The sequence below is a fragment of the Sceloporus occidentalis genome, unplaced genomic scaffold (genome assembly GCF_023333645.1).
Source record: "Sceloporus occidentalis isolate IW3139 unplaced genomic scaffold, rSceOcc1.0.p SCAF_3, whole genome shotgun sequence".
In the NCBI taxonomy this organism is placed as follows: domain Eukaryota; kingdom Metazoa; phylum Chordata; class Lepidosauria; order Squamata; family Phrynosomatidae; genus Sceloporus; species Sceloporus occidentalis.
Genome location: NW_028316983.1, coordinates 130165776 through 130193723, shown reverse-complemented (window position 1 = coordinate 130193723; position 27948 = coordinate 130165776). Strand labels below are relative to the sequence as shown.

General features: G+C 40.4%; 1 protein-coding gene across 10 annotated transcripts in view; it reads left to right on the top strand.

The window, feature by feature from the left end:
• The window catches only part of ANKHD1 (ankyrin repeat and KH domain containing 1), a 120337-nt gene that overhangs the window by 12061 nt on the left and 80328 nt on the right, over positions 1 to 27948 (top strand). For all 10 annotated transcript variants that reach the window (XM_089516281.1, XM_089516279.1, XM_089516277.1 and 7 more), the window contains exons 2-7: positions 3558 to 3711; positions 16164 to 16320; positions 18396 to 18543; positions 19905 to 20052; positions 21251 to 21484; positions 25715 to 25809. In XM_089516281.1, coding sequence (XP_089372407.1) covers positions 3558 to 3711; positions 16164 to 16320; positions 18396 to 18543; positions 19905 to 20052; positions 21251 to 21484; positions 25715 to 25809 — 936 coding nt within the window. The remainder of the gene's footprint in view (positions 1 to 3557; positions 3712 to 16163; positions 16321 to 18395; positions 18544 to 19904; positions 20053 to 21250; positions 21485 to 25714; positions 25810 to 27948) is intronic.

Here is a 27948-nt window from a genome sequence, read left to right as displayed (position 1 = left end):
GTTTCATCTAAAACGCCTGCATTCAAGATACAATGCAATACGTGTTTTAATTTGGAGAAAACTTCACTAAACAGTGTGCCTTGCTTTTGAGTAAGCTGCCTTTGGAGAGTTCAGCCCTGGAAGTGAGCCTAAAAATCATACAATTTCTTTTGCAAATTTCATTTATACAAACAGTATAATGTAATATGCTGAATTATAAATTTTGCATTCCATGTTGTTAAAGTAGTCAAGTAAGATGTGTTTTCACAAGAAAGTAAATAAGAAATTGCAGTTTCTGCTGCAGACTGCAGTGGGGGGCAGGGAACAGAAATAAGGGGAAATCGTTTTTCCTTTGCTTCAGAATTTCCAGAAGCACTTCCATCTTTTTTGTTCTTATTTCCAATGTAGCTGAAATTGGAGTGCCATAGAACCAGAGCTTGAGGAGATGCAGTGTTGAGTTTTCCATCTCTCCTCCCCTCTCTTCTCCCATGGCTGAGGAAAGCAAATTCAATTTGTGTCATGTCAGGAACCCACTGTTCACCTGAAGTGTGTTTGGTAGTCCAAACTGTATCTTCAAGATTCTGAAGTTCTGCCCGTCTTGGCTTAATGAGTAAACATAATTTGCAGTAACCTTTGAACTGGTAAAATGTGATTTGTGTGAACTCTCCAACCATTATTTCAATTCTCATTGGAGGAACTGTGCTTGCTGAATAGGATAATATGTGTATCTGACTTTATGAAGAGGACAGGTATTGAATTTTCTGGTGTTTGTTTCCTCCATAGGAAAAACAAATTAGCTGTACGTAGTTTAAGATCCTCATATATTCATATCTTTTACATAGAATAATCTAGTGCAGTGATGGCGAACCTATGGCACGCGTGCCAGAGGTGGCACTCAGAGCCCTCTCTGTGGGCACACATATTGTCGCCCTAGCACAGAATTTGCCAGAGTTTCTTACTAAAAAGCCAGAGGGACGTGGCACTTTGCAATAAATAAGTGGGGTCTGGGTTGCAGTTTGGGCACTTAGGCCTGTTACAGACAGCCCAAATAAAGCTGCTTCGAGTCACAGTGGAGGTATGGTGTTTCAATGATGCATGCATCCTAAGAGTCCAGAAGCCACACCAAAGTCATGATCCAGTCCTTAGGGATGGAGCGTGGCTTTGGTGCGACTTCTGGACTCTTAGGACGCATGCATCATTGAAACACCATACCTCCACTGTGACTCGAAGCAGCTTTATTTGGGCTGTCTGTAACAGGCCTTAGTCTGTAAAAGTTTCACCATCACTGATCTAGTGCATTATACAGCTAAAATGTTTTGTCTTTATTTTCAAATTGTGACTTAACACAGCGGAAGATAAGCATTGTGATGATAGCTCCAAAATGTATATTTTTGGGTTCCAAAAATTAGTTTTTTCCAGGAATCCAAGATACGAATTACTTTTTCTATTGTTAAAATGGGGACTACCTAGTCTTACCTACTAGATGAGTGGCTGTTTGAAAATCTTACTTAAAATATTATTTTTCTGTTCAGAGACCTCATATTCCTTGCTCTGCAGTGGTTCTTCTTCTTCTTCTTCTTCTTCTTCTTCTTCTTCTTCTTCTTCTTCTTCTTTATTAAACAAAACAAAACAATATACAATAAAAATAAAATAAAGTATCTTGTGACCCACCTTGGGTTCCTTTCTGGGAGAAAGGCAGCATAAAAATAAATAAATAAATAAAACCATGCAAAAGAAAAGCAATTAAAAAGACATTATATAGTTAACAATATCAGTCCTCCAGATTCTAGATCATATTATCTTATAAATTAATAAATCACTATGTTTACTTCCCTTTCCTGAAGAGCTGGCTTTGCTATGGTCTTTTTAATTCCTTTTCTTTGTCCTGTTTGCTCACCCCAGTTTCCCCACATCTCTATCACATTGTCTTCTACATTTACTCGAAGTGGTACTTGGGTTTGTTAAGTAGTTGATCCAATTATCTATTTAAAGTTCTACTTCAGATAGTCTTCACCAAAACTACAACTGGCTAATGTACATTTACTTGTAAATGTAAACATACCAATATAATAAACAATAAAATGATCTTACATATTACCAGCATGATATGAAGGTAATAAAAAGTATAATTAATCCAAACCTTAATAGAAATAATTACACAAATTTGTAACCTGTTTAAATATGTGACTTGGAAAGAGTGTGTGTGTGTGTGTTGTTTGTATATGTACAGTATATTTGTTTTGTGGTGTGTGTGTGTGTGTGTGTGTGTGTGTGTGTACAGTCAACCCTCTGTATCCACGGATTCACGCATCCACGACTTGAAAATATTCATTCCAAAAAGCAAGACTTGATTTTGCCATTTTATATAAGGGCCACTATTTTACTATGCCATTGTATTTAATGGAACTTGAGCATCCACAGATTTTGGTATCCACAGAGGATCCTGACACCAAACCCCAGCAGATCCCAATGGTTCACTGTACTATATATAATGTAATTAGTCCTCAAAGTAAAGTACTGATAACTGTCCCCATTTTTCATTTCAGAACTTTATCAGATCTGTCCAGTCTTCCTCATATGTAACTAGTGTTTTTTCCTTAACCGGTATTGTTAGTTTGTTTAGTTCCACCATATCATAAAGTTTAATAAGCCAGTCTTTTTCTGTCAGTATTACCTTTCCTTTCAATTTCTGAATCATGTACATCAAGGCCCTCCAGTATTTCTTCACTACTTTGTCATTCTGCAGTGTTGAAATCTTGATACTACAGTCTTGTAAATATAAAATGTGCTAACTTGACCATCTTGTGGTATTTGACTTCACATTCTGAAATATTTACTAAAGTCACTTTAAATGCATTGCAGCTGGTTGCTGTAGATCTTATTTCTAGATGAGAATCACTTAAAACATCGCAGGAAAGTGAAATTGCATAAACATTCATAGTTCCTGATGAGAAATGTTTGAAGGTTAAAACTTTAATTTCTCTGTATTGAATGGATGCTACATTCTTGAAAATGTCCCAGTTAAAGGATATGTAGATATATTGCAGTTCTACTAGTGGTTCTGTAAACATTTGCTGTACCTCTTTATCTTGGGAATACAGAAATTGATAACTTACACTGCTTTATTGTTAATATATTCTGAGAATTACACTATGCTTAGTTGAGTCCTCCCAGATAATGCGAGAGTAGGATTGTTGTCAAAACAATGCTAATGCTAATGATGGATTAATTGTAGTTGAGCACATTCCTTCTGGTTTCTGATCAGAGTCCCTCTGAAGTGGGTGAAAAAGATTGGTGGGATGTGTATTTCCATGAAGAACCATCTGTCGGCAGGTCACACAGTAACAAGTGGTCTAAATTTTGTCTGCAGTGCTGAAAAACAGGATATACTATTCCCTGTTAAAAATAATCGTTAACTTGTCCAGCTAATAGCTTTGGATCTGAAATTTCATGCTCTAGTAACATTTGTCCTAGAAAATGAAAACATGTGACAGTTATCAAGTGTTCAGCTTTGGTGCATTACCTCCCAACTTTGCTGTGGTTAGGAATAAATTATTAAATTCTGTGTTTTCTGACAGGTTGAGTCATTTATTTTGGACCAAGAAGATCTGGATAACCCGGTGCTTAAAACAACATCAGAGATATTTTTGTCAAGTGCTGCTGAAGGAGCAGACCTACGAACAGTAGATCCAGAAACGCAAGCAAGACTAGAAGCCTTGTTGGAAGCAGCAGGTAGCGTTTTTCCCACATTTTTCTTAGTGATTTCCTTTTGGGATGGGGAGCTATTCACTGTAACATTAAACAGTTCTCACATTTTATTGACTTATTAACAACTTGATGCTGAAAGTTGGAACACAAATTGATTTCTGGAATATGTAGGGTTTTTTTGTAAAGCAAGGATACATAGAAGGATTTAGGTGTGTGAAATGTAAGAAATAGCAAAAACATTTGTAAGGCTTTGCCCATAATCTTCTGTATGGACTTTACTATCTGACCTGCAGGAATGCAGGAATTGATCATACTAGCAGTAGGTTTAAGGATATCAAAATAGTTCAGTGGGGCCTTGTTGTCTGTGGGCTTGCCATCTGTGGATTTAAGCATCCGCGGATGGCCAGCCCCATTTTCCGCAATGGTATGTGAATGTGGCTGTGTGCATGTTGCACCACCATTAGGGACGATGGGATTTGAGGTCCCACGTTTTTTTTATATCCACGGGCTGTCCGGAACAGGTCCTCCGTGGATACAAAGGCCTGACTGTACTATTTAAATAAACTGCTTGAAATTAAAATATCAGTCATGAGACAAACTTCTTAAAGACAACATTGAGTTTAGGATTAAGTATTATAAAGTTTAGTATAGTGATGAAGTATGTGGAGTATAAGTGAGTTTCAGTTTAAGATTATATCAGGATAAGGTTGATAATAGTGAAAAGTGAGCTGGGTATTAAATAGAGAAGTTTATGGTATGGAGGTGAAAAGTGGACACCCTTGAAATAAGAAAAGAAAAAAAGAGGGACAATATATAGTAACAGTTTGGTACCTTTTTTAGACAGTATAGAAGGTGTAGGGAGACTGCTGCCTGCAGGTGATTCCCACCAGATTCTCTACTTTCTTCCCTGGATCCTGGGTCCCCTCCTTGGCAACTTTTTAAATTTATGTTTAAAGTGGATGCATAATATCAATAAAAACACAAAGGAAAAAAGGGGGAAGCAATCATCTATTTAAAAAATTAGAAATGAAATGGCATATTTAAAAAAACTTAATAGAATGAATTTGCATTTTGTAAGAATAAATTTTATTGAAGTGGTGCTGGAGTGTCGAGAGGTTTTGCTGGATAGGTTGTAGCCTGAGTTCCTTAGCTGCAGCAGTTATAAAAGCAAGAGTCACATTCTGTTGATCAGGCAGAAAGTGCAATCTACTTCTTCATTCCATTAATATCTCAGACTGAGTAAATCATGTTTATAAATCTGAAGTGCGCACACACACACATACACACATGTTTTATTTGTTTTCTGTAATACAGTCCCCCCCTCCTGACTTGCCTATCTTGGCTCCGCAACCTTAGAAATCCGTGGAGGGGCGACCACCAGTAATTTTAATGGGGTGTGCGCATGCACACACAGGCATGTTGCAGGCACATACCCCATTCAAGCCTATGGGGCTTGAATATGCACAAGTCTCCATTTTTATGAGGGAGTGCAGAACAGATCCCCTGCAAAATGGAGAGCCAACTGTAATTCAATAAGAATCTCCAAAAGTGGATGAGATGTGAAGGCACTCAGATACTACCATGTGTCACAGTTGTAAATTCTGCTGTTTGGCAGAAGCTATCATCAGGCAGGAAGATTCGAAAATGTCCAAAGACATAGAATTTGACAAAGAGAAAAGATTCCAGTGATTAGTATAGATCGCCAAATAAGTACAAGGACAAGAAAATAACCTTTACAAGATGAATGTTGTATCCCCGTCAATGAAATGTAAGGAGGTAAAGACTCTTCCTCCTAGAAAATGTCTGAAATAAAGTATAAACTTTGGGAAACATTTGCAAGTTATAATTAGAAACCCTGAGAAAAACATAAATTACCTGGGTTATAATATTAATTATGTGTTCAGTGACCTTGTGCCAAATCTGTTCAGAGCCAAAGATATCTCAGCGGTCAGTTCATTAAAATGTAGCACAATCATGTAGAAAATATTCCTGAGAATGAATATTTAAGATGAGTACCACCAGCTTTCCTAATCAGAAAATACATTACATGATATATTTTCTTCCTTCAGCATCAGCCTTGATTTTCACCAGTTAATCAAATAAGTAGACAGTTTTGAAAAGTACTGATCACCTTCACTTAAGGCTGAAGTTAAAAAGAAATAGTAACAGATCATATTTCTATAAAATAATTTTAAATTTTAAAGAATCTGTCACCAAGTTACATATGTTTCCATTTTGTCTAATAGGAGGTTCCAATCAAAAGATAGCGAGGACAGGCCTCAGAACCTTTTTCAAATGGTACAAAAAAAGAGAAGAGCATTAGCTATCATATGGGTTCAACAGATGATCAGATTTAAGTCCTTGACCTGCCTTCTGCAGAAGAGAGCCTCTCTCAGTATCTAGGGTGCAAAATCTTTAGTCCAATTTATCTTCAAAGATCACATGGGGAAATAGCAATGATGCATGTGTGAGGGAGAGGGAGACTGACAGAGAATGAACATGTGCAAGCCTCCGTTTGGTGGCCTGTGTGTATGAGTTATGGGTGAGATTTGACAAAGTAGATCAACTATCCCTGGTTTTGCTAAGAGTCCTGTTCTCTCAGTATCCAGCTAGACTCTCAGTATTCAGTATAAAATTCAGCTTCCAACCTGATCTTTGGGTCAGAAAAGGTTTTGTACCTGTACTATAGAATATCTCATGGAAACTTGGATACAGTGGCTTCATTCAAATATTTTGGAAAAATAGGAATTTGCTGAGCACTTGCTTGACATCCTGGTTTGATTAGACCAAAGACCTGGTTTAGATGTAGCACTAAAGCATGCTTTAATGTTAAGCAAATGAGGCTGCACAAGTTTCATATATTCTGCCTCTCCTGTTTCGGCAAGGAGACTGAAAGACTACACATTTACTTTACTCCAGGTGTAGATGACCATTGGCCCCTGAAGTGGATGTTAGTTTGCTAGGGTAGGATATGTGGCCTGACCTTTGCAGGCTAGAACATATTGGGAAGAGATGTGCAGAGTAGATACATTGGTTTCTGTGTATACTGCTGTCAAATTCAAAAACCCAAAAACATGGTTTTAAGAAAGGCTTCTTTCAAGCAGAGTCCACCAAGGGCAAGATCGGGATTACCATGAAATGGAATATATTGGAGAGTTAGCTGTTACTTGAGCCAACATAATATAAGCAAAGCTTGCTGTGTGACCCTGATCTCTTAGCTGAGCTGTCTCGTTGTTGTTATTGTTGTTGTTATGTGCCTTCCTGTCGTTCCAACTAATGGCAATCCTGAAGCAAGCCTGTCACAGGGTTTTCTTGGCAAGGTTTGTTCAGAGGGGGTTTGACTTTGCCTCCCTCTGGGGCCAAGAGTGTGAGACTTGCCTAAGGTCACCCACTGGGTTTCCATGGCCGAGCAGGGATTAGAACCTTGGTCCAGTCCAGCACTCAAACTACTATGCCATACTGGCTCTCAAGCTGTTTCATAGCCTGATTTTATCTCCAGCATTGTTTTGAGAATAACATGGGTGGCGAGAGAATCGGGTCCCCTGAGATCCTTAGGAGAGTGTGATAAAAATGTAATGCATACAAAGCTGCCAGAACAGTGAAGAACTAAGTCATTAACTGTGAGTTGTTGCTGCTGGGGCCTCCTTCTGCTTTCCCAGTGTGACACAGTGAGCTTGCTATTTAGGATCTTTTCAGATGTAATGCAACAGTCACTCCTTCTTCCTGTACCAGCCATTACAGATTGGATAAATTTGCTTCAGCTCATGCATCCTTCATGCAGCCTCCAGCATGTTGTTTCTCATTAATTATTTTCTTTTGCCACTGTCCCTCCCAGGGATTGATTAGGCAAGAGTAATTCCCTTTCCTGAATGGCTCTTTCTCCATTGACAGAATGGCAAAGGAGCCATCCAACCCTCCCTCCCCCCCCCCCCCCACCACATGGCAGGAATGCACTTTCTTTTTCTTTTGGGGATCGCCTCCTTTTTCCTGTTTTTTTTTTGTCTTGGCTTTGCAAAGAACTGAAGGAACTAGGGATCAGAATATTGAATCACTCAAATGAACATATGTTCTTTTGCTTTGCTTGGATGGTGCTTGGAATTAACCTTTCTGAATGACTTCTTCTTCCTGGCTAGAATGGACCTTCAAAATAAGTCCTGCAGTGTAGCATTCCCTACTCGTGTATTATACCATGAGGGATGAGTTGCACCTGACCCATGAATGTTGAAATTGCTACCATATTACCAATAACACAGTCTATCAGCTGCCTCTTGTTACATTTGCTGTAAGCACAGAGCTAAAGTTTCCAAGTCTCTGGAATAGTTTTGATTTGTTGTACAGCCATGTTCTGGCTCACACATGCCCTGACCTTGCCAGTGGCACCTGTAATGCTTGCCCTTACTCCTTGCCTTGAAGTTTTAGTGCCTATGACACCATCTATCTCAGCTTTATTCTTACCATTGAAACACTTTCTGCTATTTATGTCAGGGGCTCTGTGCATTCCCTTCTTAGAGCTAAGAAATGGTCAAGGATTACCTTCTCAGTACCAGAGGTGCTCATATCTAATTCTGCTCTTGCTTTGACTGAGGTGACTTACTCATTGATACTGATGCTACTGATTTTTATTGATCCAGTATGGATTAACTCAGTCCTGAGCCTCATACTGTTCATCCCCCCATTTTTAACCAAGTTTGACTTCTCTGTCTCTGATAATTCTCTGATATTGCTGTACTTTGCCCTGCTTGATAGCATAATTCTGCTATTGGATTTCTGCTTAGAGTCTGCAGAATCGACAGTTACTGGCATTGCTCATGCCAGTCACCCAGGAAGAGCCTGGGAACCTTTTTCTTTACATTTTTTTACTTATGTTCATAAGGTTTCTCAGTTACATAGAATAATGTTCTTGTATAACAAAAGCTAGACAATAAAAACACAGAAGGGAGGAGAATAACCAAATTAGTCGTAACTGTTTACAAAAAGTGACCACAGGTCTTGATATAAGTCCCATTTGTAAATTTTGTCTATACAGTGGTACCTCGGGATACGAAATACCCAGGTTACGAAATTTTCAGGATACGAAAAAAACCCATAGGAAATTATTGTTCCGGGTTGCGAAAGTTTTTTCGGGTTACGGAAAAACTTTTGGTGCTTTTCTGCGCGATTTCACACGGAATCGCGGCTTTTCCCCATTAGCGCCTATGGCGATTCGGCTTGCGAAGGCTTTTCGGGTTACGAACGGCGCCCCGGAACAAATTAATTTCGTAACCCGGGGCACCACTGTACATCTTTCTTTCAGATGTTGCAAGTATTGTTAGATCTTCTATCCATTGGATCACAGATGGAGAAAAAAATATTTTTTCAGTAACAAAGTATCAATCTCTTTCAGTCAAAAGGCCACAAAAATCTTTCTTTGGCCATTTGTTAATTTCCAAGAAATGGGTAAATGAAAAGAACATGCACATCCCTGCGTATCATGGAACTTTTCAAAAATCAAATTTACTTGTGTGTTTACTTCTTCCTGAAAGGACCTATTATGGGACAACTCCAAAACATATGTGTTAATTAAGCATTAGCAGTATTACATCTTCAACAATTTGCTAATGTAGAAAGACCTTTCTTGAAGAGATGTTTCGGTAACCAAGATACCTGAAGGAGAAATTTGTACTGTATAAGGCATATTGGGAGATCTTAAGCTATACTAGTTATAGCTGTAAAAATGGATGGCTATTGATTCATCAAAATTGGGTATGCCAGATCTCTATTCCATTCTTGCTGTAACCCTTAGGTAGCGTTGCCATAATTTGCTGGCACAAAACCAGGGAAATATATGACAAAATGTAGGGCATTCAAGAAAAATGGAGGACATGACCAACTAAAATCCAAAAACATTAATAATTTTTTTTAAAATATATAAATTTATGTTGTGCCTCACCTACAGCCCCACTGGATCCTTAGGGCCTTGGTCTCGTGTGGCTGCACATCAGGCCCGGGGAGGCCTTCTGCCTCCTCACTGTGCCACCATATCTCTTTGGGCCTTGGCTGAGGCCCCAAGTGTGGCAGCAGCTCCTCCAGTCTGGGGGAGGCCTAGCCCGTCACGCTGGATCTTCTGGGGCCTCGATCGAGGCCTCGATCACGGCACTGCCTCCTTCAGTCTCAGAGAGGCCTAGCCAGCCATGCTGGCCAGGGCTGGAGGAGGCAGTGCTGCGCGCGGAGCCTCAGTTGAGGCCCCAGCTCAGCCAGCTAGCCCTCCCCATGGCTGGAGGAGGCCAAGGCCCCCAGCGCAGCACCACCTCCTCCAGTCCTGGAGAGATTAGCCAGCTGTGCTGGCCAGGGCTGGAGGAAGCGGCACTGCGCTCAGGGCCAAGGCCCCAGAAGATGCAGCATGGCCAGCTAGGCCTCCCGGGGATGGAGGAGGCCAAGGCCAAAGCCCCAAGTGCAGCAGTGCCTCCTCCAGTCCTGGGGAGGCCTAGCTGACCGCACTGGCCAGGCCTGGAGGAGGCAGCGCTGCACTCGGGGCCTCCCTGGGGCTGGAGATGGCACTGCACTCGGAGCCTCTGCCTCTTCCAGCCCCAGGGAGGCCTAGCCAGCCGCGCTGGCACCTCAGTCGAGGCGCGGAGCGCAGCACCACCTCCTCCCAGTGCAGCCAGCTAGGCCTTTCCGGGTCTGGAGGAGGCAGAGGCTCCGAGTGCAGTGCACTGATCAGGTCTGAAGGAAGTGGTGCTGTGCTCCACGACTCGTCTGAAGTGCCAGCATGGCTGGCTAGGCCTCCCTGGGGCTGGAGGAGGCTGAGGCCCCGAGCACAGTGCCACCTTCTCCAATATTCTGATATCAACATTAAGACAGGATGTAGGGTGGTAGTTAGCACAGGGAGTAGGGCCCTTACCAGGTGTATCAAGGTAATATAAGTGTCATTTAATGAGAAAGAGAGGGAGTTGGATTCTAAGATATGTTTGTAGAGCTAGATCAGTCTTGCTAATAACAGACTGGGGGAAGCTTTGTACAGTTAATTTGATAATACATCAGGGCCAAGAATCTTCTCTTTGCTATAATAATGATTATTTCCTCTAAGTGTAAAGGTTCTGAAAGAAATAGTTGCTATGATATGCTAAGATGAGGGTCATATGAGAAAAGAAAGTCAACATTGCTTGATTAATTTTATTATCAAAACTTGGAAGATCCACATAAAACTTCAGAAATTGTAAGTTTATATCTGTGGGCAATGTATATAAATTACTCTGTCCATCTTTGATAGCTTATATAACACAGGGTTCCCTGCACTTGAGGGAAGTCAGCTTATGGTCTTTGCCTGATGAAAGGAGTTTCACTGAAGAGGTAAAATGGTCACTAGACATCTGAGAGTTATAGCACAGAGTCTTTATACTCAGGAGAATTGCCAGTTTCAGTAAAGGATTTCTTCATGTGGAATGAGCTCCTCATGTATGGAGTTTTTTTCTTGGAAAGGACTACTTCCAGAAGCCTATAACTAGGATTTGGCAGCTTCAATTTGAAAGCTTCAGTTCCAGATAAGAGGAGCTGCTGGAACCAGGTCTTTACATCTGCTCTGGACCCATTATACATCACTCTTCATATCTAACTCTCATTTAGTTGGAATCTTTACATGTAATCTTGGATTGCTTTTGTCCAAGTCATTCACATCATCCATGTTTTCTACTGCACTCAGAATCTTTTGCAGACTTGTTCACTAAATGCACTCAGCTCTGAGAACCCTGTTGGCTTTGACTTCAGACCCCTAGTTACCACCCTTGGAGATCCTCTCCAAGCCAGACACCCTCTACAGACAGGATACCTTTGACTGGCTTCCTAAAGTCTAAAGTAACCATTATTTTTACTCAGCAAAATGCCACCCACTATCTAAGCATAAGTAGGCTATCTCTTTTAAACAACATTTTGACTTTGTTTAATAGTATCTGCCACCATATGTGTTGCAGAACTCTTCATGCAGCAGGCTCCCACTTTTTTTCAGTACCTGAGACAGCATCACAGTGAGTTCTTAAGTGAGCAACATAATACATCTTGGATACACCATCAAATTTTCATTTCTTTCTCCCTCTCTGAACATTCAGTTCTACCCAACCATCTTCTCAATAAGGAAATAGGAATTCATCCAGCTAAAGATATCATAGAACTTGTCACACTGATTTGATAATACACAGGATTTTCACTGTAAGCACAATTACCAGATTCTGGTGGTTTCAGTTTGCAGACTACCTGTAGTTTTCTCTCAATTTATTGCCAAACACTTTAGGTCAGTTACAAACCATAAAATGCTTTTCTCTGTGAAGGTGTCATTTCTCATGGCAGTGATTTTTTTTTTTTTTAGATTGCAAAGAGTGCTACCTGTCCTATGCTATCTGTGATTCTATAATCAGTTCTGTCATATTTTTCACAGGACTGAGGTACTGTAGTTCTCAAACCAGGTAATGCTTGCTCTTTTTATATGATGCAAGTAGTTGACCCTTGTTTGTATAAAATCCTTCAGTGGCAAACTCAGCTTATACTCTCTTGATGCTTGAAGACTGCTGACCTTCTGTGTCCACCAATCTGCCTGTTTCCACACTTCTAGGTTTTTTGCCAAGATCTCTGGACCTATGCATTGGCTTGCAAAATTTGTGACAGCAACAGCCAATACCAATACCCATTTTTCATTGTTTGTAAGGATGCATAGTCAGCCTGAGTAGTACCTTATCTTATTTATTTCTTATTTACATTTCTTATTTATTTATTTAATTTATATCCTTCCTTTCTTCTAGCATGGGGCCCAAAGTGACTTAGGATAAATTAAAAGGAATTTCAAAAAGGTCTATCTAAATAAAAAGACATTTGCTTGCCAGCAGGAAGAAAGCAGAAAGGGGCCAACTGAGCCTTCTCTGGTAGGGAATAGCCTAATGTTGGTAGGACTGAGATAAAGCCCTCCTGTGAAGATTTTAAATTTTTAGCAGGCTTGTGTAGGGAGATGTACAGTGGAACCTTATTATACGCGGGGATCCGTTCCGGATCCCTCCGCGTATAAAAAAATCCGCCTATGCTCGAGCCCCATTGTTTCCAATGGGGCTTGTGTGCGGCGGCGCGCGAGGCGCAACGGGTGCGCTCGCCCATTCAATTGAATGGGACGTTCCGCCCCGCGCGCGCCGGTGGCTTTGAGCGCCTATGCTCAAAGCCGCCTATAAAAAGACCGCGTATGCGGAGGCGCCACTGTATTAGAGATACTATCAGAAAGCCATGTAGGGCTTGAAAGGTCATAACCAAGACTCTGAATTCACCCCAGACATAGACTGGAAGGCAGCTTGTTCAAGAGGAGAATTACATGTTCCCTGCAACCAACCATGGTCAGCCACCTGGCTCAGGTATTTTGGACCGGCTGAGGTTTATAAACAGTTTCTAAAAGCAGTCACATGTAGAGTGCATTATAATAATGCACATGAAATGTAATCAAGGGATGTATCACTATAGCCAGATCTTATGTCTGCAAGAATGGGTGCAACTGAAGCACTAATTTTAGCTGCCCAAATACACTTCTAGGCATTCCCCAAACCTGGGCATTCAACTTCAGATGTGAGACAAGGTGTATGCCCAAATTGCAAACTTGAGATTTCAAAGGGAAGAGATAAAACCACATTAGGTACATCCCATTTCTGAAAGGGATGTCTCTATGTGACTTATGCTAGGGGCTACATGGTCTTTTTGTGTTTGTCACATACATATCAAAGCGAGGATGGATGTTGCTTTTGGCTAGATAGTGTTCTCCTCCATCTTGGTGTGACTTCTGTCCTCTTTGGTAAGATAGCCTGCTAATCAATGTATGTGAACCATAGAAATCACAAAGGAAGACAAGCTACTGTCCTGTAACCATGGTTTCTCACATAGTCATCTGTGCAGTCACACAGCCTATTTGTCCCATGTCAGAAATACCATTGTTCGGCTTGATCTGCTGCTTGCAGCAGATTCAGAATCAAGTGAGAACAGTGGGGGTCATTCCATTTCAGCATGCCTAGTAAAAATGGTTGGCTGCTGCTGAGCATCGCTGAGTTCTGGCATACTTCAAGCTAAGCATATCACAGGCACAAGAACCATATGTGTGAGTACTGTATACACATGACTGCTTGAAGAACCATAGCTACAAGTAGTCAGTTGTCTGCCCTAACTGAATTTATTCTGATCTTGATGGTCTCTGTTTACATATTTGAACCTTTATTGTATTGACACGTAAGTAAAATGCCTGAAAATCTTGTATATGTGCTATGGCAGATTGAAATTTGGTATAATTACCTATTGAGAAAAGTATGTTAGGTTCCTAGGAAAAGACAGCCTGGATTTTTAGTGATTTCTACCAAGTGACAAGATTATATGATATAAGGAGCACTTTCCATGATTTGCTCTTCTTCAGATGGGCTCTTGTAGCATATGCTAGCTTAATTTTGGATTGAGCCACTATGATCAAGAGAAAATTATGAATGAGGAATTTATCTGTGAAATTGGAAATCTAAGAGAGGTTGTATATGTGTTTTTAAATGTGTGTTTTTAGCATGCTTCTGTCAACAAAATCAGTCATAGTTTGTAAGAAAACCTGGTACACTTGGCCTTACCTGCTGAATTTTAATAATTTTAAAACACTGTATGTACTCAACTATAGCTTTAACCTAATGAATAAATCGAGGGTAGGTTTTGGTGACAAAATTATGAATTTAAGGGGTGAAACCTAGGGCATGTAACAAAGAATTTAAAGGAGGAAGTAGTAGAATACAATGCCAAAGGACTTAGAAAATTCTAGCAGGCATAACTATGGCCCGTTACAAATGGACCTAAAAGTGCGTGCTCTGCGTGTGCTAGGGTTAGAAAGGGGCGTCCTTTCCGGACGCCCTCAACCCTAGCACACGCAGAGCACACACAAAATGGCGGCGGCCATTCCACATGGCTGCCGCCATTATGATGTCACGACCGCGCCGCCTCTACACGGGGCAGCGCAGACGTGACATCATCATGCCGCGCCAGGGCGCATAGTACGCCCCTTCCCTGGCCGCAAAAGGAGCTCCAAAACGGAGCTCCTTTTGCCATTTACGTCGCTGGGCGCAGCCTTGAGACGGCTGCGCCCAGCGACGCAGAAGAGAAAGGGGCCAAACGGCCCCTTTCTCCTCCTCCCCGCCGCCATGGGGAAGGGGCCTTTTGCCGCTTCCCCGCAGCATGGAAAGCGGCGGATCGGGGCCTCAGCAGCTGCCGCTCTGGCTGCTGAGGCCCCGATCCGGCAGGGAAACGGGCGGGTACAGGCCACCGCTTTTTGGCGGTCTGTAACCCGCCTATGTTCACAAAAAAAGCCTGTTTGGATGAAAGAATAGAGAGGGGTCTCTGCTTCCAGGGCAGAGTACTCTCTTTCCTTTCACCAGGGTGTGGTTCCTTTGGGATCAATTTTTTCACTAAACTTTCTAAACTTATACATAAGTATATACAGTATTAATTTAATTGCTCATGCGGTCATTTCAGTATTTATGCTGTGACACTAGTGTTAGATTTTTGTTAGATTTTATATTTCCAGAACAGATAATCTTAATTTTCACTCTTTGTGGTTTATGTATTCATTTCAAACCTGAGTGTAGTTTTCCTTAACAGACATTTTATTATCCTGGTTTATATAGCAGTATATAATGAACAAAATACATGTTTGTTTTTGATGAGGTTACAGCTTTAAATTTTGAGGGGGGGAAATTCAGCCAGTGGCAGAAACATTTTTTAAAAAAAAAAACACTGCTTTCTGACGTGGCCAACGTGAAAAACTGTGACTAATACATTTAAAAATATATATTTTAGCATAGTGTTTCAGCAAAAGAAACAGGGTTGTATCCAGGCTTAGTCATACTTGCAGTAGGCTTATGAAAAGCAGAAGAATATTGATCATGACTAATTTCCCATTGGCTTAAATACTAATTGAATTAATTGATTTCAAAGAAGCACACTAAGTGTTACTGAATCTGTATCCAACTCAGTCCATTATCTAGATATTTTTCTAAGTTGATTAAACTTGTGAGAAGTGGATTAATGTATATGGTAGTATACAAGTATTTCAAGTTTTCTGTCTTACGTTTAAATCTGTGCTTGACTTTATTTTTACTAAATTATCTTTAAATTCAGGAAATCTAGACAGTAACTAAACCAATTGAGGTCTCAAATGCACATGTCTTTAAGCTTTTCCTAGTTCCCATTCTGTTCTTCAGGGTCATGTTTTTGTATAAGAGCTATATTAAGTGTATAGTGGAAATTGTCAAAGTCTTAAAGCTAGGTTTATGGGATTTTTTAATGTTCTATTTGAACTTTTGATCTTTTAGCAGCAAAATAGCTTCTAATTTTCTGGCATGTTTGCTTCTGATGTTTTAACTCATAGTGCATGTGGCTGAAGTTTAAAATAGTGTCTCTGCATTTTTTGTGTGGTTTTCATACTAACCTGATTGATGAACATACATACGCTGAAGGGATTGGTAAATTGTCCACTGCCGATGGTAAAGCCTTCGCAGATCCTGAAGTGCTCCGAAGATTGACTTCTTCTGTCAGCTGTGCATTGGATGAAGCTGCTGCAGCGTTGACACGGATGAGAGCAGAGAACAATCACAATGCAGGACAAGTGGACAAGTATGTATTCAGTTTTGCTTTAAGCTTATCTGAATTACATTTGAAAAGCTGAAAATTTTTGATAAATTTGTTCAAAGTATAGATCATTTTTTAAATTTGCTACTCCTGAATTAAGTAGCTTCTAAAGTAGTGATTTCCAGCGTGGGTGGTATGCCCCCCCAGGGGGTGGTGGAAAGTTCCAGATGGGAAGTGAGGTGAACAGCGGCAACAGAGAGGCGGTGAAGGAAAGGGGAATGGCAGAGGAGCCATGTCAAAAGGCAAGGGAAAGCAGCAGCCTTTAGAACCATGATGGGGATGAGGGTTGCTTGAAACTTCTTTTCAGGGTTTCTTAAATCAACACAACCTTGCCAATCATTTCATATGGTGGTGTCTCCTGCTCTTTGTCTGCTCACACAAGGTCACTCCCTTAGCCAAGTCTTTCACAGGTGGTGGTTGGAAAAGTGTTGTGGGGCATGGGTGCATGATGTCACTTCTGTGGCTTGGAGTGGCACCATTTTGGGACAGACTGACTGACTAGAGCAAGGAGTCAGTGCACGTGGCAGTGGAGGACGAGCAGTGGCAAAAAGGAGTTTCACATTGGGGACCCTTGCTTAATCTTTGAGAGCTCTGCTGGGACTTGGCTGTCAAGTTGGAGCTGCTCTATTAGTCCTGTTTTCTTTCATCTAACAGGCTGAGAGACGAGGTGATAGAAGAAAGAATGCATGTATATATGGGAGGGGAGACACTTAAAGTTGTGTCTGGGGAAGGAGAGGGAGGAATATCTAGGGTTGATTCTTGGAAAGATTCTTTCACCTTGGAGTAGCTCCTGTAGTTAAAATCGCGCATTTTCCACAGCCACACCAGTGCCCAGTCCAGAGCATGTGACCTCTGTAAACTACTTACACACACACACTGACTGTGCCCCTCTCCACCCCAGTGAAGAAGGATTGAGAGTCCTTCCTCACTAGGGAAAAACTTTTCCCTTTGCACCCGGTTGCCTTGGGAGCAGCAACCAAGAAGCCTTTCGTCCACTTTGGCCTTTGCTGGAGGGGTGGCATGGATGAGATGCTTCTTGATTGCTAATCAGCCAGCTGCTTGGTTGCTGCTCTCAGGATGACTGGGTGCAGGCAATCAACCAGCAACTGAGTAGTCTATTGTCCTGGCCAGCCTTTACTGCAAGGCTAGCATGGGTGAGAAGCTTCTTGGTTGCTGCTCAGTCAGCTGTTTGGTTGCTGCTCCCATGGTGATTGGGTGCTAAGGGAGCAGCAACCAAGATTAATTGTTTTGAATTTGCAGTAGAACTGTAAACCTGATATCAAGAAATATGAATGGGAGAAAGTGCAAGAGTTGTTGCCCAAGAGGAAGGGGAGTGGTAGCTGGTAAATGTTTGGGGATCACTGTTCTAAAAGAAGGGTGAGTGTTGGGAGCCTGCATTGCTCCTCCTGCGGTGCCTGGGAGTACTGTGCAACTTCCTTCTACACACCCTCAATGTTTTGTTTTTAATGTATTTTTTTTTCACTTAAATGCCCCATCCCTACCCATTTTCAGTTTTATTTCCTGTTTGAAAAAAGCTGGATTCAAGCAGCCAGGGCAGGGTGGGGTGACACGGCAAAAATGGCCAGGAACCCTGGGATACTTTTAGTTTTGTTTTTGTTTTTTAAAAATATAGGAAGTCCTGAAAGGCCTGGGATAATAAAAGTCTCGGAAACTGTAATGGCAAGACCTAAATCTGAATTTCAAAGATACAATGGGAAGTAAGAATTAAATTGTTGACAAACTGTGAAACAGTCTGTCAGCTGTATTAGTCCTCAAATAAGACTCAAGGGTGAAATTGTATAGATGGAATGAAGAACTGTGATAGGACAGATACTAGGCAGAACTTGTCACACATCCATTTCCTAGTTTTTACATTAATTGTATGTTTAAGATTTTGAACTTACATCACTTTTAACTGGATAGATAGAAGATAAAATCTTTATTATGATCATAGACCAGCACAACTTTTAACTGGAGAATCCTGAGTTAATGGTAAGTTACTATTTATGTAATTTTTTTGCTAATTTCCTATGCTCATTGTGTTTAAATATATCTTTCAGTCGCAGTTTGGCAGAAGCATGCTCAGACGGGGATGTAAATGCTGTACGGAAACTGCTGGATGAAGGAAGAAGTGTAAATGAACATACAGAGGAAGGGGAGAGTCTGCTCTGTTTGGCATGTTCAGCTGGGTATTATGAATTGGCACAAGTAAGTTAAGCTGTTTCTTTTTGAGGTAAGGGTCCTTACATAGATGAACATTTTAGTTCCTTAAAACCTGTTGGACAGAAAACTCCTAACCTATTGAGGTAATACAAATGTGCTGTTTGGAAAACATCTATATTAGTCATTTGGTGCTGTAACTTGATATGAACCCAGAAACAATTGATGATTTATAGAGCATTCATTTAAAGAGAGAAGATAAAATGTTACATTTTTATTTGTTTGTATAATAATAGCTTTGAAGGTCTGGTTATTAGTGAAAAGCTGTGGAGAGTACAGAGAACTAAAAGCTGCATTAATATGCTTTAATTATTTACTTCTACATCCTTTGCACACAAATACATCCATTTTAAGGAAGTGCATTTGGAAATAAAATTGGGATTGGCCCAGACCTTCTTTGCATGTCCAAAGCAGGAAGTGTCAACATCTTTGATGACCCACCCATCTTGAGGTTAGTTTATTCTGTTAACACTAGTGGGAACTGTTAATGGCTTCACAAACACAGCTGTTAATAAGAAAGGTCAGGGAGATTAATGTGACCTTGAATTTTGTTTTATTGTGTCAGATGTGAATTGGCTCCATAAATATATATGTGAGAAAATACACATCTTTGTTGTGACACTTGGATGGTCTTGCAGGTAAAACAGGCAAGATTGTGGAAGCTGATACTGTAGAGAAAGGTTGAATTAGATAAACCTGTGGACTACTTCTACATAATGGAACTTTGTACTTTCAGTAAAAATCAGGGTAACGATATCTTTAGGTTACAGTCTTAAAATTTTGTATTACATCTGTTTTGTGATAGTTGGTTATGGATAGAATTAGGATTAGAACTGCAATTTTGCCATTCCATACCTTTCTCATATTTGTCTGATATCAACAGTTGGTTCTCTGTTGATATACTTACTTTCAGCTTCTTCATTTGTTTCTTTTCCTGTTAGTCTGCTTTTGAAATGATAAAACCTTTGAGCAGTACCTTTCTGTTGAGAAGCAGCACAGTGCTGGTATTAAGTAATTTCCCTTACAATTGAACATCTTGGTGGCATTCCTGCCTGAACTCATATTCCTTAGTATAGTTGGCCCTCTGTATCCATGGAGTTTACAGCCAATGATTCAGCCATCTAAAGCTTGAAAACATTTTTAAAAATCTGGAAAGTAAACCTTTTGTCATTTCATGTAAGGGACACCACTTTACTGTGCATAATGGGACTTGAACATATTTTGGTATTCATGGGTGGGTGATGGTCCTGGAACAGATACCACTGTAATTTTCCCTCTAACAGAGGAAAGATCAGTAAGGTAGAATAGCAGTGGTAAGTTTGGAGTCAATTTATGTTTCATTTATGCAGGTACTGCTTGCCATGCATGCAAATGTTGAAGACAGAGGGAATAAAGGAGATATAACCCCACTCATGGCAGCAGCCAGTGGAGGCTATGTTGATATTGTGAAACTACTACTTGTACATTGTGCTGATGTCAATGCCCAGTCTTCAACAGGTAAGTATGGAATAGAGGGCTATGAAACAAGTAATATGCAGTTACAGATCCTGGTTCCCCACTTGCTGGGTTTTGCATATGTCTCTTGCTGGAAATAGATACAAGTTACTAGTACAGTCCACCCTCAGCATACTTGTCCTCGCGGCAGATTTAAGCTTACGTGGATGGTGAGGGGTGAGGGAAGGGGGTCCTGAATGCATCCCCGCATATGGCAAGGGCAGACTGTATAAAATATGAACAGAATCATAATTTTGGGGAAATTAAAGCATTTAAACTGATACTGGAATTTAATTTTTGTGTAAGGCATGTCTGTGTAGAAGGAAATGCATATAAAATTATTATTTTTCTTTGTAGTCTCTGTGACTCTCACATATTGATCATTCTCGGGTTGGTTGAAGGTTGTTCCCCCACATCAGCTGACAAGAGATTTAAAATTTCAATTCTGTTTTAAAAAAAAAAACCTTTTCTTCCATTACTCTTGTCTGATCTGATTGCAATGTGATGTAATTAAACTGTTAAGGGAGAGAAAAGATTAAATGGATGAAACGGAATTGGAACTTTGGGTCTTCTGTCTTGATCAGCTGGCATGAAGGAATAACCAACAGTAGAGGATTGCTCCTGCAGCCTTCCTAGAATAACGGAAAATGTGCAATCCTAGACCTTGCATCATTGACTAGACCTGCAGAGTGTAGCCAGGCAGTCCTGATATAACTGAGTCTTGGGGGTAGGAGGCAAGGCTCAGAGACTGGTCCTCCTTCTCCTTCACCTCCTCTTCCTCCTCCTTCGGTTCTGCCAAAACTAAGGGGGATGTACTTTTTTCTTTCTGCAGCTGTTTCTCAAGGGATTTGCTGGGCATAAGCAGAACATTACTATCTTTTTGAACCGTAGAACAGGCCTTAGGAGTCTCTTTCATTGTAGAAACCAATGGCACCAGTATGTCCTCTTAGGAGGCTTGAAGAGAGGCCAAAGGGATGTTGCCCAGTGCTTTCAGTTCTGCAGCTGGCCGGCCAAAGCTCAGGCTTTATTGGAGACATGTTTCTTCTCTCGTGGGACAGATCTCTAATGTATGCCTTTCCCCTCTTTCCTCATCCTGTTAATATGGATTAATATTATAAATATGCATTGTAAATGTTTATGTATAATGATTAAAAAAGGACTAGGAATGATAATGGTGTATGTGTTTGTCTTCTCCTTTTAGGGAACACAGCTCTCACTTATGCCTGTGCTGGGGGATTTGTTGACATTGTCAAGGTATTGTTGAAAGCAGGTGCAAATATTGAAGATCATAATGAAAATGGACATACCCCCTTAATGGAAGCAGCTAGTGCAGGTCACGTTGAGGTTGCAAGAGTACTTCTGGAATATGGTGCTGGAATCAACACTCACTCCAATGAATTCAAAGAAAGTGCCCTTACACTTGCTTGTTATAAAGGTATGGTATTTTGAAGACAATATACAGTTGTCCCTCCATATTCGCTAGGGTTAGGGGAACAAGACCCCCGTGAATATGGAAAACCCGCAAATAACAAAAACACTGTTTTTACCTGAGAGGACACCTCTCTAGGAATCTCTAGGTCCTCCAGTGCAACTCTGTGGTCAATGTCCAAAATACACTGACCATAGAATGGCACTGGAGTAGCTACAAATGGTCTTTCAGTGCAATGTTTAGTTAAAGTTGACCGCAGAGTTGCACTGGAGGACCTAGACAGTCTTAGAGAGAACATATTAATCAAATCCGAGAATAATCAAATCCGCAAATATCAAAGCCGCAAATATGGAGGGATGACTGTATATAAAAAAACTAGAGTAACCTTTGAACAAAGAGCTCAACATTACCTGTAGCAGTCTATTGAAAATGTATTGTTTGAAGCTGAAAATTGGGAAACAGATGTTTATTCTGTGACTTTTATGATATTAATACTGAGATAATAATGGTATTTCTAGACTCAGATTCATAGAACATGGATGACTGAATAACTTCAATAAAAAACTAGAATAAATTGTGCATATGTTTAAAATGGCTGTATACATAGTTTCAGGTTATACAGTTCAGCTTGCTCTGTGATAGAATTTAGATTTAAGTACCAAATAAATACAACCCTAAACACATTCTGTGGAATATAGTTATTAGACTATTATTTTTTTTGGGTAAGAGGTGGAAGTTATAAAAATTCTGAACTGTGACTCTGAAGTCTAATTTCCCCGTATTTCAGTATTTCCAGTATTAACAGTTAATGTAATTGACGGTGTAAGATATGGGAAGGCGGGAGGAATGACTGTTTGTATTCTTCTTGTCCTGCACTTCCATTCCAATTTTCTTCCTGTGGCAAAATTGGAAATAAGAAAGAATACTGAAACAAAGTCTCTTACTCAGGACTTTTTAGTATTAAAAAAGAGCAATACTGTACTTTGGAAAGTAGTGTAAAACAACTTCTCAAGCAATTATACTACTATAAAGTTACCCACAGACAGGATAAAAAGATGAAAGTATTGTACCTCTGGTTTATAAAGAAGCAAGACTCTGTACTTTATGTTGAAAAAATATTTTCAAAAATAGTAGAATATTCGGACATGAAGTACAAAATGGATGTCTGTAATCCAAAACTATTGATTTTCATAGAGGCTAGAAATAAACAGGTTGTTAGATAGTGCTTATGTAGAATTGGCAATTGTAGCATATTTCAGTACAATGTTGTAGATAGTTAGGAAGTTATGAAAACCAAGTTTCAGTTTCTAGGTAGGAAGTTAAAAAACAGGACCTGCCAACATCTGAAATGCTACCCTGTTCCCGTAATGCCAGCTAGATAGGCAAAGCAAAAAGCCAGACCAGAACAAAAAGGAAAGGCTCCACTTGAACCCAAATGCATCCAGCATCAAAAACATGACCGAGCACCTATTAATTTGAAAATTCAGGGAAAAGTGACAGGAGCTGAGGAGAATTGAGTTTGGGTTAAATGCAACCAGTTTTGACTACTCAAATGGGAATGGGTGTGTTGCAAGCATATAGTAAAATGCAATAACCAGTTAGAGGTTATACTTCTATGGGAAGTATGCCAGGGGAGGGGAGTTGTTGTTATTTGTTGGGTGTACTGCAGATGATTTTGATCTCTGTGTCAGAGAGGACATACTGGCAAACTAGAGACTAAAGGATATGAACTCCATAGAAGGAGTGTAGCTGACAGTACTAGGCCCAAAAAGTAGTAGTGCGGACATGCTATCATCCTGTGAGCACCACTGTCACAGTATTTTTCAGATGGAGAATGAAGTCAGGGAGGTGTTAAAAGGAGAAAGTCTTATTGCAGTGGGTGACTACAGTTACTGTCACATAGACTATATGTTCCAGGCACAGGGTAGAGGTAACCTTTCTGTATGCCCTGAACAGTTGTATTGTGGGATGGTTAGCCATGGAATGCATTAAAGAGGAGGTGACCCAGGTCTTATATCTTGGAAGCAGTCATCACCGTTATATGAAAACTAATTCAGATGTAAGGCAAAAATTGCCAAGGAAATCAAGCTGTCATATTTAAATTCCAAATTGTAAGTTAGAAGGGAAGGTCAGGTGCTTCAGTCTTCTCAGAAAAGGAAAGGGGATTAAGGATAATGGAGCAGAGGACAGAATAGGGGAATTTCAGCACAGAATAAGCAAGATAGTACAGGAATACTTTGTTAATCTAAATGAATATAAGTCTCCAGGACCAGATGAATAGTATTAAAAGAACTGGCAAATGTAATATCAGAGCCATTGGCAATAATCTTTGAGAACTCCTGGAGAATAGGAGAAGTCCCAGCAAACTGGAGGAGGGCAAACGTTGTCCCCATCTTCGAAAAGGGAAAAAAAGAGGATCCCAACAATTATCATCCAGTTAGTCTGACATCAATACCAGGAAAGATTCTAGAGCAGATTATTAAACAGAGGGTCTGCGAACATCTAGAAGGCAATGCCATAATCACAAAAAGTCAGCATGGGTTTCAGAGAAACAAGTCATGCCAGACAAATCTTATCTCTTTCTTTGATAAAATTACCAGCTTGATAGATGAAGGGAATACTGTGGATATAGTATATCTTGATTTCAGTAAGGCCTTTGACAAGGTTTCCCATGACATTCTTGCAAACAAGCTAGTAAAATATGGGCTAGACAAGGTAACATTTACATGGATTTGTAATTGGTTGACCGGCCGAACCCAAAGGGTGCTCAACAATGGCTCCTTTTCATCCTGGAGAGAAGCGACCAGTGAGGTCCTACAGGGCTTTGTCCTGGCCCAGTGCTATATAACATCTTTATCAATGACTTGGAAGACAGAATTGGGGGGCATACTTATCAAATTTGCAAATGACACCAAATTAGAAGGAGTAGCTAATATTCCAGAGGACAGGATTAAAATTCAAAATTACCTGAATAGACTAGAAAGCTGGGTCAAAGCTAACAAAATGAACTTCAACAGGGAGAAATGTAAGGTACTGCACATAGGGCAGAAAAATGAAATGCACAGATATAGGATGGGGGACACCTGGCTGAATGAGACTACATGTGAAAGGGATCTGGGAGTCCAAGTAGACCACAAATTGAACATGAGTCAACAGTGTGATGCGGCAACTAAAAAGGCCAATGCAACTTTAGGCTGCATCAATAAAAGTATAGTGTCTAAATCAAGGGCAGTAATAGTTCCACTGTATTCTGCTTTGGTGTGCCCCACCTGGAATATTGTGTCCAGTTCTGGGGACCACAATTCAAAAAGGACAGTGAGAAACTGGAGCGTGTCCAAAGGAAGGCGACTAAAATGGTGAAGGGTCTGGAAACCATGTCTTATGAGGAAAGACTTAGGGATCTGGGGATATTTAGCCTGGAGAAGAGAAGGTTAAGAGGTGATATGATAGCCCTGTTTACATACTTCAAGGGGTGTCATACTGAGGAGGGAACAAGCTCCAGAGAACAGGACCTGGAACAATGGATGCAAGCTACAGGAAAAGAGATTCCAACTCAACATTAGGAGGAACATTCTGACAGTAAGGGCTGTTCGACAGTGGAACACACTCCTTCAGAGTGTGGTGGAGTCTCCTTCCTTAGAGGTCTTTAAACAGAGGCTGGATGGCCATCTGTCAGGGATGCTTTGATGGAGCATTCCTGCATGGCAGAGGGTTGGACTGGATGGTCCTTGTGTTCTCTTCCAACTCTACGATTCTGTGAAAGAGTTCAGTTTTTTCCCCTTCAAATGCTGGCCTTTTTCCTTGGGAAGGACTTTAAAGCTGAAACAATGTATGGTATAAAAGGTTCTTATGGGGTGTTGTGGGAATACTGATTCCAGCTTTGTGAAAGCAGAAATATTTTTTCATTCGTGAGATGACACTTTTTTGGATCAAATTCTTTAGTTATATATTTGAAATCCTTAGGTAGCTATAATGTCAAAATGAAAAAATAACATTAGATGAAGCAGAACAATATGTTCAAGTGAAATTGTGTATAAAGCTTTAAAATGGCTAGTCTTGAAATTAATTTTATGCTTCATCTGTATCTTATATTTCATGTTATCTGTAAATTATATTGGAATTTTATTTTTCAGATGTTTTGCACTCACACCCATAGTTGTAGATAGAGCTCAGCTATTTTGTTGTTGTACCATTATTAGATCTTGAAATATATATTTTTCTTTTTGTGTTTTGTAGGTCACTTAGATATGGTTCGTTTCTTGCTTGAAGCTGGAGCTGATCAAGAGCACAAAACAGATGAGATGCACACAGCATTAATGGAAGCTTGCATGGTAAATGACCATTAAAATAAATTGTGTTCTAGTTGAAAAGAGCTAAAGAATTTAAATACATTTAGTCTTTTCTTCTATTATCTTTGTTTAATGAAAACAGAAAAAATCTTAATTTATGATCATATTATCTTACTGCTTATTTTGATTTTTTTATTATTATTATTTTGAAAAACATTGTTCTATATTGTCTTGACATCTGTTTTCCCTAGAGTGATAGTACCTGAAGAGCCTTGTAAGGGAAGAAGAGTTAGCAACAGTTAAAATTTAACTGTAGTTGGCAAGAACCTGAAAAGATTGAAGAGTGTGTTTTTCTTATCTTGTCTAAAGATGGATGATCTGATGCTGCAGTTTAGCACTGATGCTACATTGTAGAGCAGGGGTAGGCAACCTTTTTGAGCCGGGGGCCGGGTTGCTGTCCCTCAGACAACTGGGGGGCCGAAGCCAAAAAATAAATAATTAAATAATTTTAAAATAAATAAATAAACTGGGACAAAATTTTCAAATGGAAGTCACTTTTTTTTAAAAAAAAATGGAGGACACGCTAAAAATTGCTGATTTTTTAAAAAATGTTAATATAAATGCATGTTTCTGAGGCGTCTATAGACAATTGCCCCCCTTGCCCGCCGCTTGCCCCCCCTTGCCCGCCTCCTCTTGATAGGCCAAAGGCCCCATGCCCTCACGTGAGAGGCCAAAGGCTCCGGCGGCAATCGGCGGCAGGACAGGGCTGGGGCCGGTCCCAAGGCCTTGCCGGGCCGCATCCGGCCCGCGGGCCGCAGGTTGCCTACCCCTGTTGTAGAGACATGGAATCTTTTATCTTGTAGCATTTCAAGGTTGTATAGTGCACTTTATATGTGTACACATGTTACCTCATCAGTCTGTTTGCCCTCAAGCAGACGGGCAGCTTGAAGCGCCTCTGACCGGTCCAGCCACAGACGCACCCTGAGTGACATGATGACCAGACATCATGGTCCCGAAGCTGGCTACTGCTGTGGTCCACAGTGGACCTCTGGCAAGGAACATTTTTTTGCGCTCCTTTCGCGACTGGGTTTGATCCATCTTAGGTGGCCACAGTGCAGCTTGGGCCCAGTCTGGGGGTGTGCGTCACTTGAATGCCACAAACTCAGGTCGGCCCGAAGCTGGCACTTTTGGCCTGTCTGTTTTGGGCCTGTGATACCCTGAATTAAATTAGCCAAAGAGTTGCAGTGTGGGACACAACCTTACCACCCTGGGTGTATTAGAATGCAGTGAACAGTTACAGGTTAATTTCTAGCTGCCTAGTTTGTAAGACATGTAAGGTTAGTTATTGTAGGGAAATTGAGGATACACATACTTATTTATGGTATACTTTATATCCCATATTTATGTATGAGTAACTCAAGGCAGCAAGGAAGACACTTTATAAAAACTAATTGCACATTATAAAATGATATTGGTAAAGAGCAAAGTTTACTATGACTTGCATGAGGTAACATTAACCAGGACTTTTTGAAACAGTGCTTTCATTTTTTGCCTGAAAGCAGAACCTATTCGAGGAAGTTGCTGCAAGAACAGAGAGGGGACTCTGATACACATTCAGTGTATTTTTACACTTGGTTTTAAACACATTTTAAACAGAAGGACCAAGTAGTATACAGCATGTTTCAAGTAGGTTTGTGTGGGAGGAAGCACTTGAGATATTCAACTCCCAGGCCACCTGGGCCTCTGAAGGTCATGGAAATAAATGGATAACCATTGAAATTGGGACAGAAGCAATGTAAGATTGTCTCATTTTGTAGACTTAAATAAAACAACAGTTACTATATTCTGGACCAGTTGATTGAAACCCCTTACAGAACAGCCCATTACAGTAGTTTGGTTGCTTAGTGATTGTACCTGGGGCCATGTCCTAGATCTTCTGGAAAATTAACAGACTTATGAGGCTTATATAAAGCACCTCTCACTGCTAACATCACCTGGCCACTCTGGAATATTATGGAACTAAAGAAATGCAGATCTGTTGTTTCAGAGCAAATGTAAACTATCTAAAGTAGTTTGGATTATCTCTTGTTGTAGTAACATTACTAGCTCATCTTGATTTAGTGCTTTTCAGATACATGGATTTAAAAATTCACCCAAACATATTAGTGTGGTCCATTGGAT